General features: G+C 37.6%; 1 protein-coding gene across 1 annotated transcript in view; it reads left to right on the top strand.

Moving 5' to 3' along the window:
* Positions 1-2959: 2959 nt before the first annotated feature.
* The window catches only part of LOC307119970 (NACHT, LRR and PYD domains-containing protein 3-like), a 333135-nt gene continuing 317455 nt past the window's right edge, over positions 2960-18639 (top strand). Inside the window, exons 1-6 of the mRNA XM_079806747.1 lie at positions 2960-3130; positions 3363-3448; positions 3629-3736; positions 7034-7126; positions 7300-9084; positions 10905-11072. Coding sequence (XP_079662873.1) covers positions 3399-3448; positions 3629-3736; positions 7034-7126; positions 7300-9084; positions 10905-11072 — 2204 coding nt within the window. The 5' untranslated portion in view covers positions 2960-3130; positions 3363-3398. The remainder of the gene's footprint in view (positions 3131-3362; positions 3449-3628; positions 3737-7033; positions 7127-7299; positions 9085-10904; positions 11073-18639) is intronic.

Raw genomic sequence — 18639 nt, 5'->3', positions numbered from 1 at the left:
ATTAACCAAGGAAAAGTGGAAGCAAAAAATAAAAAAATGAAAGAAAATTCAATTATTGAGGAAATATTAAATATTAATAAAAGGGAAAAAGAAGCCATGACTGATTTTGAATTAAAAAAATTAAACTTACTACATATTGAATTAGATAATATTTATGAGGAGAAAGCAAAAGGAGCATTTATTCGATCAAGACTTAAATGGTTAGAAAAAGGGGAGAAAAATACAAAATATTTTTTTGGCCTTGAAAAAAGAAACAGTGATTTTGCCTCAGTGTCAAAACTAATGATTAACAACAAAATAGTAGATAATTATTTAGAGATTTCGAAATTTGTTGCTCAATTTTTCAGTAATTTGTATTCTTCCACTTTGGCTACTTCCAATGTTGATGCATTTTTAAATAGCTTTCGTGATACCAACAAAATTGATGAGACCTTTAAGAATGTATGCGATAAAGAAATAGACATTGATGAGTTGAGAGAGTGCATTAACTTGCTAAAAAATAATAAATCTCCAGGCAATGACGGGCTAACAGGAGAATTTTATAAGACATTTTCTAAAGAACTTTCTCCTTTTCTATTATTAGTATTTGTAGAGGCTATAGAAAAAGGTGAATTGCCTGCCACATTAAAACAAGGAGTTATAACATTGATTCCTAAACCTAACAAGGACAAGTTAATTATTGAAAATTGGAGGCCTATTAGTTTGCTCAATAATGATAGCAAGTTGTTTGCTATGATTTTTGCTAGAAGAATAAAACATGGTTTAGATAAAATTATTGATTTAGAACAGTCTGGTTTTATGCAAGGCCGTCATATTAGAAATAATATTAGATTAGTATTAGATATGATAGATTATAATCACTTTATAGATGATGATAGTTTAATTTTATTTATTGACTTTTATAAAGCATTTGACACAGTGAGTCATGCTTTTATTTTCAAAGTTATTAAATTGTTTGGTTTTGGAGATGTGTTTTTAAATGCAGTTAAAACATTGTACAATGGATGTAATAGTTCTGTCAAACTTGCTTATGGTACATCACAAAGGTTTGATATTCATCGTGGCATTAGGCAAGGATGCCCTCTCTCTCCTTTTTTATTTTTATTAGTTACCCAGGTTTTGGCAATGCATGTAAAGAGAAATCAATATAATGGTATCACAGCTTTAGGTGTAGAATTTAAACTTAGCCAGTTTGCGGATGACACTGTGATTTTTTTGAAAAATAAATTTGAGGTACGAAAAATTATTAGTTATATTGAGGCATTCACTGCTGTATCAGGCCTTAGAATGAATTGTGATAAATCTGTATTGTTTCCCCTTAAAGACTGCTCCTCTAAAGAAATAGAAAACATCCCTGTTAAACACGAATTAACATATCTAGGTGTAATAATTTGTAACAATGAAAAACAGAGGAGTCAGTTGAACTTTGAACCAATTATTGAGAAAACAAAAAAGAAATTTAATTTGTGGTTAATGAGGGATATATCAATAATTGGGAGGGTATTATTGTCAAAGGCAGAAGGCATATCTAGATCCGTATATACTTCCTTATCATTAGATGTGCCTCCTAAAGTGATTAAGGAGTTAGATAAGTTACTTTATGATTTTATATGGAGAAAAAAGCCACATTATTTAAAAAAAGAGGTCATATGTAACATCAAAGAGCAAGGGGGACTTGAGGTCTTAGATTATAGTACACTTAATGACACTTTCAAAATTAAATGGTTAATAGATTTTTTGAAGAATAGAAATAGTCTTTGGAATGTATTTCCTAACTATATTTTTAATACTCTTGGTGGCATAGACTTTTTGTTAAAATGTAATTTTTCTGTTGACAAAATTCCTGTTAAATTGGCCAATTTTCATAGACAAGCCCTGCTAGCATGGAGATTGGTATATAAGCACAATTTTTCACCACACAATTATTTCATTTGGAATAACAAAGACATACTATTTAAAAACAAATCTTTATTCTATCATACTTGGTATAATGAAGGGATTATATTAGTAAGACAATTGCTTAATGCCAATGGATATTTGTTATCATACACTGAATTTCTACAAAAGTTTCAATTACCAGTTAAACCGAGAGAATTTGCTGTTGTTCTTGACGCGATTCCAAAGAGTGTGACATTACTCTTAAAGAACTCTAATTCAGAAGAAATCAGTATAGACAATCTTTGTAGTAACATTTTCATTGGTAATATTAATGTTTTAAAACAAAAATGTTGCAATAAGGATATAAGAAATGCTCTTTGTTCTGTGTCTTTTCCTGCAGCAAGATTCTTTTGGTCATCTTTATTTGGTGATATCTCATGGGTCAAAGCATGGAAATTGCCAAATAAGTTTTGTGTTAATAATAAAATTAAGGAAGTGTCTTACAAAATACTTCACAGAATTTATCCCGCTAAGCACGTTTTGGAAAGATTTAAGTTAAAAATTTCATATACCTGTGAATTTTGTGCACTGGAAAAAGAAACTATTTTGCACCTGTTTTTTCACTGCATTTACTCAAGATTATTTTGGAAAGATTTAGAAAACTTTATTAATAGAAAAATGAATTGTATGATAGAAATATGTGTATTTGATGTCCTTTTTTATACTCAGAATGATAACTTAGAATGCAAAGAACAACATATTATAGAGTTATTGATTTTATTAGGAAAATATCATATACATAAAAAAAAGTGGGCTCAATGTAAACCAAATTTTTCACACTTTGTAAATGACTTTACATTGTATGTAAATCTCTTGGAACAAGCAAAGAACAAAAAAGCAATGAAAACATGTAATGCTTTGAAAGCACTTGACTTTATGTAATTTTTTGTTTGTATGTTTTGTTTATGTTTTTTGTTTTTCATTTCCTGACAGCTAAAGTTAATGTGATATTATGAGTATGTAATACCTCATGTTCTTTTGGCATTGAATATAAAAAAAAAAAAAAAAAAAAAAAAAAATCAGAATTTCGCCATTTTAAATAGACAGCCGATACAAAATACAAAACGTTTAATATAAACTTTTATAAAATCGTAGACAGGAATGTATGTGTAGCTACTTGATGTTTGTGAATCGGGTGGCTATGTAGATACATTTGGCTGAAGGTGACTTCGCGTCTCGAGACTCTTTACAGGTGTCTTCCACATTCATATTTTCTCTGAAAGGATTTTTCATCATAAAGCAAATTAACAAGGTTTCTGTTGTGTATCGTGGTGTAGGCTATATGTGCAGCAGATGTGAAGTCTTGTGCTACTACTTGATGTTTTGAGTGAAATTATTATGTCTCCAACTCTCCGATCTGGCCAGATCAATGATAAAGATGTTTAATTACTGTAGTTTTGTGTTTGTTCGTCATTTCCATCCAGAGTCAGTGGAGACTGTTTCAACTGTTCAGCTTCATCATGGATGACACACAAACATCCAGAGATGAAGATTTTTCTCCTGGATGCAGGTACTTTGAATAAACACATTAAATAACCTTTTATATAATAAAAAAGATGTCTGTATTAAATTACCTTTCTTGAAAATACTGTCTAAACCCTCCTCAAATGCTTTTCATTAAAAACGTTTTGAAGATTAGCCTACATTATGATGATTATCATCAAACATATTTAAATTTGTTTTGTTATAGTTCAGTTCAGCAGGAGAGATCAGAACCAGAGCCCAGCTGTGTGTCTATGAAGAGTGACGGGTCTATGCGTCATCCAGTGAATTTTAAGAGTGATGAGACTGATCTCAGGTATAACATTTCTAAAAGACGTGATTGGCATTTTGATATTATGGTGTATTTGAATTTATAATATTCATAATAGACATTGTTGTCTTCACCTGATGCGCACCCTCAGTTGATACTGTGATAATATATTGGCAAATGCTCCAGTGCATATTTGTGTCTGTAGAACATCAAATGTATCCATTTACAACATGACATAGTTGTTGATCTCTTGTACGCAATGGCCAATATGTTGTAAGTTAGTCAGACTCCACTCACTGCTCAAACCACCAGGGCTGGATTTCCCGAAACCTTCTTAACACTACGTCGTTCTTAAGTTATACCTTAAGGTGTACCTTAACGTTAATACGTGTTTCCCAAAACTATCTTAGTTAAGAATACCTTCTGTAAGTATTACTTTCGTAAGGTTGGTCTGGACCACTCTTAGCTATACCTTATCACTATTGACAGTTCATTCCACTAGTGGCCACCACTGTGCAAAAAGCTTCTTTACATGTCAGTCTATACGAATATAATTCTGAAGTTGTAATATACACCCAATGTTCAATCAGGCTAATTTTTTTTTAATGCAAGGATTACAATTGTCATTACACTAATTTTAGCTTTTTAATTATATTATCCAAAGGTAGGATACATCAGCTGGCAAACCATTAGACAGGAAAAGTTTAGGAGCCTATTTAAAGGGAATGATTGTGGAGGGGAGTTTGGTCAAACTATGGCAGCGAGACAGCGAATAGTTGTGCTAAATCAAAGACGGTGCCGTCCGCGGAGCCATTTAGTGTATGTGCACTATTTCATACGTGAAAACTTTAGTCCCCTGGCTAACATGTCAGAAGCCGCTATTCCAAATAAATTTTGCCTGCCACGACAGCAAATTGAGCAGCTTTTAGATCTTGTTGGTCCAACTTTGTCGAGACAAACTGGACGGAGCTACCCTCTCAGCCCTGAAATCCAGCTGCTGGCGGCTCTCCGTTTTTATGCCGTGGGGAGTTTTCTGGAGGTGGTTGGGGATGGATATGGGCTGAGTAACACCTCGGTGTGGCGGTGCGTTCATTCAGTAAGGAACATCCTGCTTCGTCATGCCATGAGTATAATCGCATGCCTTCCGCCAGGCACAAAGTGATGGAGGTGCACCAAGGCTTCCATGCCATTGCTGGTATCCCGCAAATAATAGGCCTTGTCGACGGGACACTTATACCCATCACCAACCCTTCTGCACTAGACCAGGCCTTCATTTGCCGTAAGGGCTTTGCGGCCATCAATGTCCAGGTGGTGGTGGACCACAGGGGGAGGTTCGTGGACGTGGTGGCAAAGTGGCCTGGTAGCACACACGACAGCTTTGTGTGGGCCGATTCAGCGGTGGGTGAAGATGCAGAAATAGGGGTTTTCGGCCAGAGCATTTTTTTAGGAGACAGTGGCTACCCTCTCAGAACCTATCTTTTAAATCCAGTCACCAACCCCACCACACAAGCCGAGCACGATTACAACATCCGTACCCGCAACTTGGTGGAGCGCTCAATCGGGCGCTGGAAGATGCGTTTTCGGTGCCTGGAGGGTTGCGTCTGAAGCCAGAAAGATGCTGTACAGTAGCAGTAGTTACAGCCATGCTACACAACATTGCAGTCAGTGGAGGTGCAGCCTTGCCAGAAGAGGAGGAAGAAGAGGAGGAGGAGGAGGAGGAAGAAGAAGAAGTCCACAACCCACCTCAACTAAGAGATGCCCTACACGCTGCTGGTGTACAAACAAGGCAGCAAATCATTCACACTGTTTTTGGTTAATGTGTTTTTCACCCTATATTTCTTTTTATGCAACCACACAACATTCATTCTTTTTTGTGGACATACACACTTTCTCCCTGCCATTTTTTGTTCGCATAAAGCAGTGAAACAGCCCCTGCATATGTTACGCCTGAGAATAGACAGGGAGAATAAATCACGAGAGATTGAGTGATGTTTTCTCAGTGATGGCATTTACTCGTATATTTCATATTGAACACACATCTCATTCACATACAGATTGGTCACAGTAATATATATATATTATACATACTCCTTTTTGTTGTGAAATATAAACGTATTACCATACGCAAAGAGTTCTCAAACAACATCTCATTTGTCACCTTTAGAGACTAACACATGAATACAGCTATGTATCTTCTTACAAAAGCTGGTAACAGTTACCAAGATAAACCGTATGAAACATACTCCAAAATATATAAATGCCCTTGAACTATTCCAGGTGGTAAAACCCATATTAACGTTATTCGTTAGCCCCGGCTGCCATGTGCTCCACATGTAAGTTATATGTAACGTACTAACATCATACAATAAAACTTCCATTCTCTATCAACTATATATCTCTATACATGTCTTCAACATTTAAACTCATTTTTTAAATGCACTATAATCACTTTAGTGATCCGTTACCTGAGAATAGACAGGGAGAATAGAGATTGAAAAGAGATTGAGTGATGTTTTGTCAGTGATGGCATTTACTCGTATGAGGCGCCTCTCGCGATGACGCGATCTCACCTGAGAACATTATAGCGCAAATCTCGCGATACAGCGAGACATGAGCAATGGAGCGTATAGCGCGACTCTCGCGATACAGCGAGACATGAGCAATGGAGCCAAGCCTAACGGATCTACTATGCTATAACATTTTAACCCTTAACATAAACATGACCAAATAAAAACAAGGAAACTCATTAATTAATTACCATTTCCATCTCCTTTAACCATAAACAATGTTAAACTAGAATTATATATATAACAAAACTCTGACTGCTACTGTGTAGCTACTACCCATTACACATAGAGTAAATAATCGATTCTTGAGCTATCGATATAAGCCACTTCAGCACCGCCGCCACGGACAGCACCTGCTAACGTCGCACTTAAGAAGGTTTACCTTAAGCAACCTCCTAAGGTATAGTTCGAGGAACACACCTAGAAATGGTATACCTTTAGTTAAGTTATACCTTTAGAGTCTTCGTAGCGTGCTAAGGGACAACGTTATCGGGAAATGCAGCCCAGAGTTTTTATTTAGTGCTGAGTTATACAGGCTTGCAAAACCTCTCATGAACAAACAAACAACATTTGATTATGATTTGATTATGATGCCTGTAGGCATAATAGGCCAAAGATAAGATGGCCAAATAAAATTATTTTCATTTAATTTTTTTTTTTTTTAAGTTATATTGTGCTTTTGTTTGTATAATGTCTGTTGGAAAATTGTAGTTTTGTAAAAAAAAATATAATAATTTGATAGGTATTACTTTTGATTCTCTTCATGATGTTTAAGGTCAATCCCACCACCCAGATCAGCCGTAACAACACCCGTCTGTAAGAATAATGACCAGTCTATGAATCAACTACAGGACTTTAATGAAAGCAGGTATGTTGGTGTCAGGTAAAGTGTGGGATTTTTTTTGTTGATTTGATATCATAACTCTCAAATTTCACATACCTTATATATTCTTGGTCATGATACAGAGAACAAATAAGACATTTTACTCTATATATTTATCTATTTAACTAATGTAATACCATGATATTTTAATTTTACAGCCATGACGTCCTCAACAAGTTTAGATCAAATCTAAGGAAGAAGTTTGAGTGTCTGTATGAGGGAACAGCAAAGCAGGGAAACCCAACACTCCTGAATGAGATCTACACAGAGCTCTACATCACAGAGGGTAAGAGTGGAGAGATCAGTAATGAGCATGAGGTGAGACAGATTGAGACACAATTCAGGAGAGCAGCAACAGAGGACACACCGATCAAATGCAATGACATCTTCAGACCTTTACCTGGACAAGTCAAACACATCAGAACTGTGCTGACAAAGGGAGTCGCTGGCATTGGAAAAACAGTGTCTGTGCAGAAGTTCATCCTGGAATGGGCTGAAGGAAAAGTGAATCAGGACGTCCAGCTCATATTTCCACTTCCTTTCAGAGAGATCAATTTGATGAAGGACAAAACACTCAGTTTTTTAGATCTTCTTCATGGCTTTTTCCCTGAAACTAAAGAAATGGAAATATCTAGAGACAAATATAAAGTGTTGTTCATCTTCGATGGTCTGGACGAGTGTCGTCTTCCCTTAAATTTTCAAAGGAATGAGACTCTACAAGATGCAAACAAAAAGAATTCAGTGGACATGCTGTTGACGAACCTCATTACTGGGAATCTGTTTTCCTCTGCTCTCATCTGGATCACCTCCAGACCAGCAGCAGCTGATCTCATCCCCTCTAAGTGTGTCCATCGAGTGACAGAGGTACGAGGCTTCAATGAGCCACAGAAGGAGGAATACTTCAGGAAGAGAATCAGTGATCAGAGTCTGGCCAATACAATCATCTCACACCTGAAGTCATCAAGGAGCCTCCAGATCATGTGCCACATCCCAGTGTTCTGCTGGATCTCAGCTACTGTTCTAGAGAAGATGTTGAGTGAAGCAGAGAGTGGAGAGATTCCCAAAACTCTCACTCAAATGTACACACACTTCCTGATCCTTCAGACCAACATCAAACATGAGAAGGACTATGAGAAGAATGTGACAGATGAAGACATGATCCTCAAACTGGGGAAAGTGGCTTTTCAGCAGCTTGTGAAAGGCAATGTGATCTTCTATGAGGAAGACCTGAGAGATTGTGGCATTGATGTAACCGAAGCACTAGTGTACTCAGGATTGTGCACTCAGATCTTCAGAGAGGAGTCAGGCTTTTATCTGGGGAAAGTCTTCTGCTTTGTTCATCTGAGTGTTCAGGAACATCTAGCAGCTTTATATGTGTACATCTGCTTCACAAACAACAACAGAAATGTATTTGGCCCAGACTTGTTGTCTAGATTCAAGGACTGGTTTCAACTCAATTCATCAGAATATGTATTATTATCTGAGTTGCATCAGAGAGCTTTGAATGAGGCTCTACGGAGTAAAAATGGACATCTGGACCTTTTCCTGCGGTTTCTTCTGGGTCTGTCAGTGGAGTCTCATCAGATTATCCTACAGGGACTAATGACACTGAGAAGAAGCAGGTCTGACAGCAATGAGAAAACAGCTCAGTACATCAAGAAGAAGATCAGGACCATTGACTCTCCAGAGAATTCCATCAATCTGTTTCACTGTCTGAATGAACTGGGTGACCATTCAGTAGTGGAGGAAATACAGCACTATCTGAAATCTGGAACAATAAGTGAAACCAAACTCTCTTCATCTCAGTGGTCAGCTGTAGTTTTTGTGTTGTTGACATCAGAGAAGAAGTTGGATGAGTTTGATATTAATACATTTTTTGGGAAAAACAATAAAGCTGAAAAACTGAAGGTTCTTCAGAAGCTGCTGCCAGTGATTAAAGTTCAGTAAGTATCAGTGAGAACAAGCACTTTATTGTTAAAAAAAATCAAAAGCTCATCAATCTTAAAAAAAATAAAAATAAATATTGTATCAGTTATTGGAGCAATTTGGCTGCATACTTGAAACCTGTTTTATTACAACAAAATACATCTACCCTGATTGTTTTTCATTGTTTTTCTGAAACTTATTTCTTGAATTTAACTAGTTTATTTATGGGAATTTGATGGCTAGATGTGATTGGGAAACAATACAAACTGGACTCCAACTTGTGTGAAAGCACCTGCCAGCTAATGTCTCCAACATGAGTATTAGTTTGATACAAACAAGTTTAATGTTACGAATTAATTAACACTTAAACCATTTGTATGGATTTGATCCACGTTAAAGCTTAATTCTTTATTGTTTCAAATTTGACTATAAAACTTGCACAACTTGGATAAGGTTTTTTATGAACATTTTAACACTTAAAATTTAAACAAACAAAGCCTGACTTGTATAATAGAGGGAAACAACATCAACTGGAAAGAGACTGGAAAATATAGGGCAAAGCCAAAATATATAAATATGACATAATGATATGTATAATAAATAATGTATAATATGACATAATAAAGTACAAAATATTATAAAAAAGGCTATCATGATTGAGATATCAGTTGGTGGCTGTACAATTCATGTAATTGTAATAAATTGTCTAAAAGGGGTGGTTGATTACCCCTATTTACAAGATGTAAAATAAGTCTCTGATGTCCCCAGAGTGTGTCTGTGAAGTTTTAGCTCAAAATACCCCACGGATAATTTTTTCTAGGATGTTATAATTGTCACTTTTTGGGTGAGCAAAAACGTGCCGTCCCTTTAAATGCAAAGCTTCAAGAACTCCAGTTAGCAGCTCTGATAACCTCATGCAGACAGGCAATGAAACTGTTCAGCCTTTTATGTTCAAACTGGAGTCGGACAATGATGGAGAGACTCAAGAAGAAGTGACAACATGTAGAATGCAACAGGACATTTAGGAGTTACAACAGGTGTTAACTATCTTCAAGTCATTGATTATCATTTTCTGTCATGATAATCTCACCCCCTTTGTTGTGTGTTATTTCAGGGTTTGTGATGTCACTAACCCCGAAGTAAGCTTGTGTAGTCCCTACCAGTTTGTTGTAGTCCTTAAAATGCAATTTCTTTAAAAGAAAATATCTCCCTTTGCTTTGATCTTTGAACATCGTAACTTTGCAGATATTTTTTATGCTCAAACAGCTACATTACACACTAACTGAAATGATAAAAGTGCAATCATAATCAACCACCCCTTTAATTTTAGCTAGGCAAAGAGAATGACTTATCATTGATCCAGTACTATAAAGTAGATTTCCTGGCAGCAATGGGCAAAAAAATCTAAAATTCGTGTAGCATGTTTATTAGTTATTCACCTGCAAGAGAGGCCAAAAATTAATGAAAAATGAATCGAACTCCAAGTCTAGCCCAAGAATACAATTTCATGGTCTTAAATTTAGAGCTTAGTGTGGATTTATTTTAGTTTAAATTTATGTTGTAAATGTTGTGCTGTTCAGTCTGTGCAGAATCTTGAACTAAATAGCTTTTGTTCTTGAGTCCATATATGTCCCATTTGTCTTTTGTTTACACTTAACTCTCTCTCTCCCATCGCAATCTGTGACACCATGACCTCAAGTAATTTTGAGACAATGCCATCTATTGGTGACCAAGTGCAGTTTTTTTTTCTTTACTTCATCTGCAAATTGCCTAATGTTTTGCTTTCTGTTTTCAGTGCAAGTGATTTAGTGTTTATATGATTTTCATCTCTCTACAGTTTGACTGATTGTGGAGTCACAGAGAAAGATTGTGCTGCTCTGACTTCAGTTCTGGGATCAAACCCCTCACACCTGAGAAAACTGCATTTGATTCGACTACGAGATTCGGGTGTGAAGCTTCTCGCTGTCATACTGGAGGATCCTGACTGTAAACTGGAGAAACTCTGGTAAGATCGTCTCTCTCATAGTCAGACATGTTATTGTCTTCTGTAATACTAAATCAGGGATTCTCAAATCTGGCACTGGAGGGCCGCTGAGCTGCAGTTTAGCTCAAACCCTGATCAAACTTACCTTGCTGTAACTCTGAAGACATGGATTAGCTTGTTTAGGTGTTTTTTGATTAGGGTTGGAGCTAAAACAGAGATTGCCTTATATTGGGAAGATGACAGGGTCTGCGGTTTTAACATGGGAGAAAGTGTAACAGCCATCATGCATCATGTGAGGCACTTCAGCCTGTCGTGTAATGGCTGTGACTTTAGTGCCCACCGTTCAAAGTTTTATGACAGACAGTTACAGATTACGTTAATCAATCAATTTCTTGTGGATTAGCGAGTTGGTCTTAAATGTTCTTAAATGTAAAATAAATGTCCTGTATTTGGTGTTATATCTCTAGTAAACGTACACTAGGACTGCATTGTTTCTGGAATGTGCTTTACTGGGGAAAAGAGTGTGGATATCTCTATTAGCTACACTGCAGGGCAGAGTGCAAAAAACCCTTCAAAATTATGTATGATTTTTATGAATCGGACAAAAAAATGACTGAGCTACACCTGTTTGAAATAGATATAAGTGAAGTGAAGTGACTTGTGGCCAAGTATAGTGACCCATACTTGGAATTTGTGCTCTGCATTTAACCCATCCAAGTGCACACAGTAGTGAACACACACACTCACACCGTGAACACACACCCGGAGCAGTGGGCAGCCATATTGCTGCGGCGCCCGGGGAGCAGTTGGGGGTTCAGTGCCTTGCTCAAGGGTCACCTCAGTCATGGTATTGAGGGTGGAGGAGGGCGCTGGTTATTCACTGCCCCCCACCGACAATTCCTGCCGGACCTGAGACTCGAACCCGCAACCTTCCGGTTACAAGTCCGACTCTCTAACCATTAGGCCCCGACTGCCCCCAAGTGAGTAATAGTGAATAAAGTCAATTTTGAGTAAAGTCAATTTTGAGGAAAATCGAGTTTACATTTTCTGAAGGTTCCAAAACAAAATCACTTAGCCAACCATACCTTAAAATCCCCTTAAAACACAAAATTTAAAACAACCAAACATTCACATAAGACATGACAGATAATGTTTGCATGAATAATTGGCAAGACTGTTATTTTGAAATACTGTAATTCAGTGTATATTGGGATCGCGCGCTGTGATAAATGTCTTTGTTCTGTCAGTCAGCATGAGCAAGATCATTTTCATGGACAAAGGAAAGGTACTCCAAGAAATTGTACATAAAAAGATAATTTTATATGTTTAATTGCTATTTGTAGCATTGGGATCACTAGACGGCTTAATTAACTAATTTTTCTGAAAACCTCAAAATCAAAATGTTTCACTTGTTTTGCCTGTAGCTCGAAATGATCCTGTGTGCATTCCGACTCCTTTTGCTAGTACGGGTCACATATTTACAAATATATCAAACAGAAACAAAGCATTTGCTTGACCAGCCGCAACAGCAGCACATTGCAAGATTATTTATTTACCTACAACTCTCTTTGCAGAACACAATCCTTGCTCCCTGCGTCTCCCCAACCATTTCCTCCCCCATAGTCTTTTTTTTTTTTTTTTTCTCCTTTTCACTGCAAAACAACACACAATCAAATTTGGATCGCAAGCTTCTTCTGGGCTATCTTTTTTAATCCAGTCTAGCTCGAGAACTCCGGTTTCACACGCGCTGGATCTCGCGTTATTTCCTTGTCACTTCTAGTGTGTGTTTGGTTGTAAAACGTAGTTTGCGGACCAGACAGAGTTGTTTGCGAAAAAACATGTATTGTTTAGCGTAAAACATGCTGAAGATAACGGACTGGCAGTCGATTCATTAAATGAAGATATTTTCTCACAAAAGCGGTTTATTCAGTGAAGTGAAGCCTCTACTCCATTGACATCCATTTAAAAAAAGTGTCTATTTACACCAAGTGCAAATAGCGTGTCTTGTTGGCAAGTGCTATCCGCACTAGCTCCATCTAACAATGCCTGTTTGGGAAAAACGAGATTAAAAAAATAACGGGCGTATTTCAATGTTTTCAGTGACGTAGTCAGTAACGCATAAGGCTTAACGATCTAGGTTTTGCCCAACAGCCTAGCAACCACCCAGAACACCTTAGCAACAGCCTAGCAATATTCATATAACTGACTGACAAAATTGTATACATGAGGATGCAGTGCATCGTCAATGCATTGTGATGCATCGTGATATCGAATTGAACCGAATCGATGGCATGATAATCGTAATCGAACCGAACTGTGAGACCAGTGTAGGTTCACACCCTTAGTTGCTAGGGAGTGGCTAGGAAGTGGTGAAGGTGATACGTGATTGGCTGTTTGCTGTCCGAGTCAAATGAGACCACCCTCATAGAGACAGAGCACATTTAGGCCACACCCACAATGGGGGGGAAACAATCCAAACACCTCCATTGACTTTGCATTGCATGAAGGTTCCTCCTTGTCATTTCTTGCTTCTAACAAAAGACAGAACAATGTTTAAAAGCTGCTGTGTGACAGGGTGTACAGAAAACAAGCTAAAAAACACAATTCATTTTTTATAAACTACTGAACCATAAAAGCCAGTCTTTAAGGAGACAAAAGAAAGTGGATATAGGCAATAAGACATGAAGCATCAGCAGGAAGAATGGGTAAATTGTTGGAATCGAACACTCAGTATGTCTACGTGTGCAGTAGGGCTGCCACTAACGACTATTTTTATATTGATTAATCTATAGACTAATTTATTAACAATTTTACTTAACAACATTTAATTTAACTTGCAACGTTGGCCTTCAGTAGTGTACTATAAAAAAGTATAAATGTAAACAAGCCCTTGACAAAATGTAAAACTAAAAGAGTAAAAATGTAAAAAGGTACAAATTTGTAAACCAACATAACAAAAAAAAAAAAGAATATCAACAAATACTTTTTATATATAATAGTGTTGTCACGATACCAAAATTATGACTATGATACGGTACCAGACTAAAATACCTCAATACCGATACTTAAGTTAAAAATATTTCAACTTTTCGCTGCGTTCTGTGACGATTACCACCGCAAACGGTGCATCAAACAAGCACGGAAAGCATAATGGATGAACAGTTTTGAAAACTCCGCCTACTTTGCTCTGGCCAGCGAAGCGCAAATCACATTGTAAATGAACCCAGCGGCCAGCGCAGCGCATTCCGCATCCTGTGTGAAAGCCCTGCGCACTCCGCGCACACGCCTTAAATGGGGCTTTCACACAGGATGCGGAATGCGCTGGCCGCTGGGTTCAGCGTAGCCCTTCATATACAAATCGATTTGCACTTCACTGGCCAGAGCAAAGTAGGCGGTGTTGTCAAAACTGTTCATCCATTATGCTTTCCGTGCTTGTTTCGATTCACGTTTCTATTGGCTTCTATTGGCTATTGGTTTCTATTTCTATCTATGAAAGGTAATCATCACAGAGCGCAGCGGCAAAAGTTAAAATATTTTGAACTTTGACCGCGGCGTGCGCGCATGCTCGTCAATGGTGCGCTCCGCCGCACATGCGCTTTGGTCAACGCAGCAACAAACCGTCCTTGCGTGGCACAAGCCATTGAAATGAATGGATTTCTTAGCGCAGCGGTGCCTTTGCCGCGTTCTGTGTGAAAGGCCCAAGAGTGCAGCAGCGCGCGCGAGCACGTCCAGGCCGCAACGCACTTTTCTGTTGTTTTCTTTTTCCTGAGCTGTGTGTATATATTTGACTGTTCTGCTTCCATTGTTTAGTGAATGGTGGAAGCAGAGCTCACACACGTCCTCACTCCTGCTGTCACACATCGACACAAATGAAGAAATACTGCTCTTATTAGAGTGCTGTCATTTTTAAAGTACCGGTACTAATACAATTTCATATTGTACCCAACTTACCCAGTCAACTAAAAATATTGACGTCGACTAATTTGATGCAGTCGATTGTATTGACCAATCGCGACATGCCTAGTGTGCAGTTAACATTTTATCCAAATGTCAGTTTTATATAATATATTTCCTGTCGCTGATTACGTTCCCCTCCAGTGGGTGTAGTTCTCAGAGTAATCTAACACCTTGCGCTCTGTCTCAATTGCCTGTATCCACTTTTGTGTCCTTAAACGCTCGTTTTTTGGGGTCAACAGCTTATAAAAACTTTGACATTGTTCTGTTTGTGTTCTGTTCTGCGTCTTGTTATTAAGAAATGACAAAGGCAGTGACACGCAATACAGAGTCAATGGAGAGGGTTGTATGATTGCATTGTGAAGTCTTACACACATGATGTACAGTTAGTCTGAGCCGGTGACAGCCGTTATGGGAGTGGCTTGAAGCACCGCAGGAAACGCTGATAACTTTGCCATTAGAAAAATATTCTTGACCCATAAGAAACTTTAAAGGGGTCATATGATGCTATTTTCAAAGATCATTATTATTGTGTATTGGGTATAATAGAATTATGTTAACATGCTTTAAGGTTCAAAAAATACATTATATTTCACAAGCTGTACATTATTGTAGCTGCTCTATGCCCAGTCTTTCTAAAATGCGTCGATTTCCACAAAGCCCCTCCTTCTGAAAAGCATAATGTGCTCTGATTGGCCAGCTGACCAAGTGCGTTGTGATTGGCCGAACACCTCAAGTGTGAGTCGGAAAGGTAACGTCCCTTACCATAATCACAAGCTTCAGCTTCAAAAGCAATTCTAAAGACAGTGAATTAATAATGTCATCAGTTTTACCATATCAGTTCGAGCCCGAGTCGGATTCTGAAAATGCAGATGACTGCGCCGATTGATCAGAACCTGTTACTTGTACACTGTAAAAGAAATTCAGGTCTCCAATTGAAAATTTTCTAGTGACTGATTACATCAAAAAAAATTTGTTGGCCAAATTGAATTTCTGTGAATTAAATTGCATCAATTCACAGAAATTCAATTTGGCCAACGGAAAAATTTTGATGTGATCAGTAACTAGAAAATTTTCAACTGGAGACCTGAATTTTTTTTACAGTGTATGTATTTACAGTACACAAGCGGCGGTTCAGCTGAACGTGACAAACGCCGCCAGTTTGAAAGCACAATGGGTTTGTCATGTTTGTCATCTTTTCACCACAAGTTATAAGTGGAGAATAGAGGAAACTATGTTTGTAAACATAAATCCATCACTGCACCTACAGTATAACAGTCAGCAAATAATACTTTAACAAATAATACAACATACAGACAGGCTCTGATCAGAAGCACCAGATTGCCCTAGCAAAGTTGGAATTGCCCTATTTTTTTATTTTTTTATTTATTTTTTAGAAATAGCCATTGTGCACAGTCTTGTACTACAGGAAACCACTGTCATAAAATGCTGCACACAGACAAACATTTGGGTTGTACTGTTCTGGAACAGTGTTTTGAATAAATCATAACCACTGATTAAGTTGGCTTGGGAGAGACAAGTTATTGAAATGCTTAATAAACGTCTTTTTCTTCTGAGACTAAATTTGCAACTCCTAGAGCTTTAACTGTACATACTCCAAACTCAGCTCTAACTGACTTCAAACTGTTCTGTTTCGAGTTGCTATATCTTTTCTAACTGATTCGACTTACGGTTTTCCTAAAAATGACTATTAAAACTTGAAAAATCCCATTGACTTTCATTGACGGAATGTTCAGTGAACCAAGACTATTCAAACTCCAAATAACAAAATTCAAGTCTAAACACTGAAGCCTATCCGCTTGTTAAGTCGTGACCAAGCGGCAACTTCCCGCAGTTTCTCTTGAAGCCAATACGGAAGTGACTTAAACTGCAATTCATCGACTGGCCGCTAGAGACAGACTCCAGAAGGGAGCAGAATCTCATTGAGCCCCATGTTAAAATGCCCAAATTAACAGGAGAAAAACACATGTTTACAGCCTGGTACAAATTGTGGTTTTGGTCTATACGGCTAATTTTGCCCTTCATGACAACTGTGAGGGGGGGGTGAATTTTTTTATAACTCATTCGTTTACATTATATAAAGCTTTAAAGTCCTGCATAATTAAGGGCGTGGCCACTTTGAGTGACAGGTGGATTGCCTTTTATCTGCTGTCTGTTAGTTATCGCGTCACCTCAGCTCCGCCCACGTCCCGCCTCTTTGCCCATTTTCTGTTATCCGGGAGTGACGTGCGATGACGCGCTGACAAGATGGCAACGTCCAGCTCGTCCCTACTTTGCGCTTCAAAGAATCTTCAGAATCCTATGGTCGACATCACGGACACTACGTCCATATTTTTTTACAGTCTATGGTCGTGATGTTTCTGGGTCCAAGCCTCAACTCGTTTCACTTGAGAATGCCATCGGCGGCCGTTAAGAGCGCTATTTATTCAAATTAAACATCAAACATTTTAAAAAGTTAAACATTTTAAATACGTACAGTCTACACAACAGTCTCTTTACTCATAGCGCCGCAGACATTAATATTTTAACAATTTATAAAAGATGAATCACTGTCTTGCCATCTGGAATTTTGGTATGGAGATAAAGGTTATGATTAGGGCTGGACGATTAACCGAAAACGAATCGAAAGAACCTCTAATCGACGTAATTTTCCCATGTCAGTTATTTCGGTTTTCACGTGACTCCGCCCCGTCAGTCACATCAAGTGCAGTTTGCAGGCACACAGAAAGATGTAGGAGCAGTTATCTTTGTTTTTAGATGCTCAGAATTACTACGGTAATTGCATGTTTTACACAGTTTATACATGACTTTCACTTGCATCCTCACAAAACTTTGTCATTTGAATGTGTTTTAAGGCCTGCCAGTTTGAACATTGCAGCGATTTTAGTCCATCAGATGTGTATTATGTTGAACTAATGCCTGATACTGTATATTGTGACACACAAACACTCAGATAGTAGCTCGCACATCACGTGAAGATCGCGCGCAGAGAGGAGCACAAACTCATTGTCAACGCTGTCCTGTGATTTATCACTAAAGTAGCTTAGAAACTCAACCGTTATAGCATAGATTTTAATACCTTTTGAAGTAAGTACAAACCACAGCTTCATAATTAATAGAGACGGTTTGACTAATTCACACACACAAGCTCTCATTAATGCATTCAAATAAATGTAATGTAGGCCTACTGTGCTAATTTATCTGTATCTGATGTACAACAAACAGAAATCTGCCCCATAGACAATAACTGCTGAAAGTGAACTGTTTCCTTCAAGCATTTTAAAATCACAAAGAAATGCACTTTCATTAGAAAAAAAATATCCCACCTTTTAATAGTAGAACATGTTTACAGTACAAACCTAATCAGTGAACTATGAGGGCAAAAAAAAAAGAGCAAAATAATCGTTCATTAATTGTAATCGAGGTACAATGTTCAATTAATAAAGATTTTTATTTTTGGTCAAATCGTTACAGCCCTAATTATGATTATATATATATATTTTTTGTAGTATTACACCACATTGTGTGTGTATATTAGCACCGTTTGTTGTTTTTCTTGTGGTATGAGATCGAGCGTTTGGACCCGGAAGCTCTGCCACGTGACGTCAGACTT

The sequence above is a fragment of the Gobio gobio genome (genome assembly GCF_949357685.1).
Source record: "Gobio gobio genome assembly, chromosome: 23".
Lineage (NCBI taxonomy): Eukaryota > Metazoa > Chordata > Actinopteri > Cypriniformes > Gobionidae > Gobio > Gobio gobio.
This window is presented reverse-complemented; position numbering and strand designations above follow the sequence as displayed.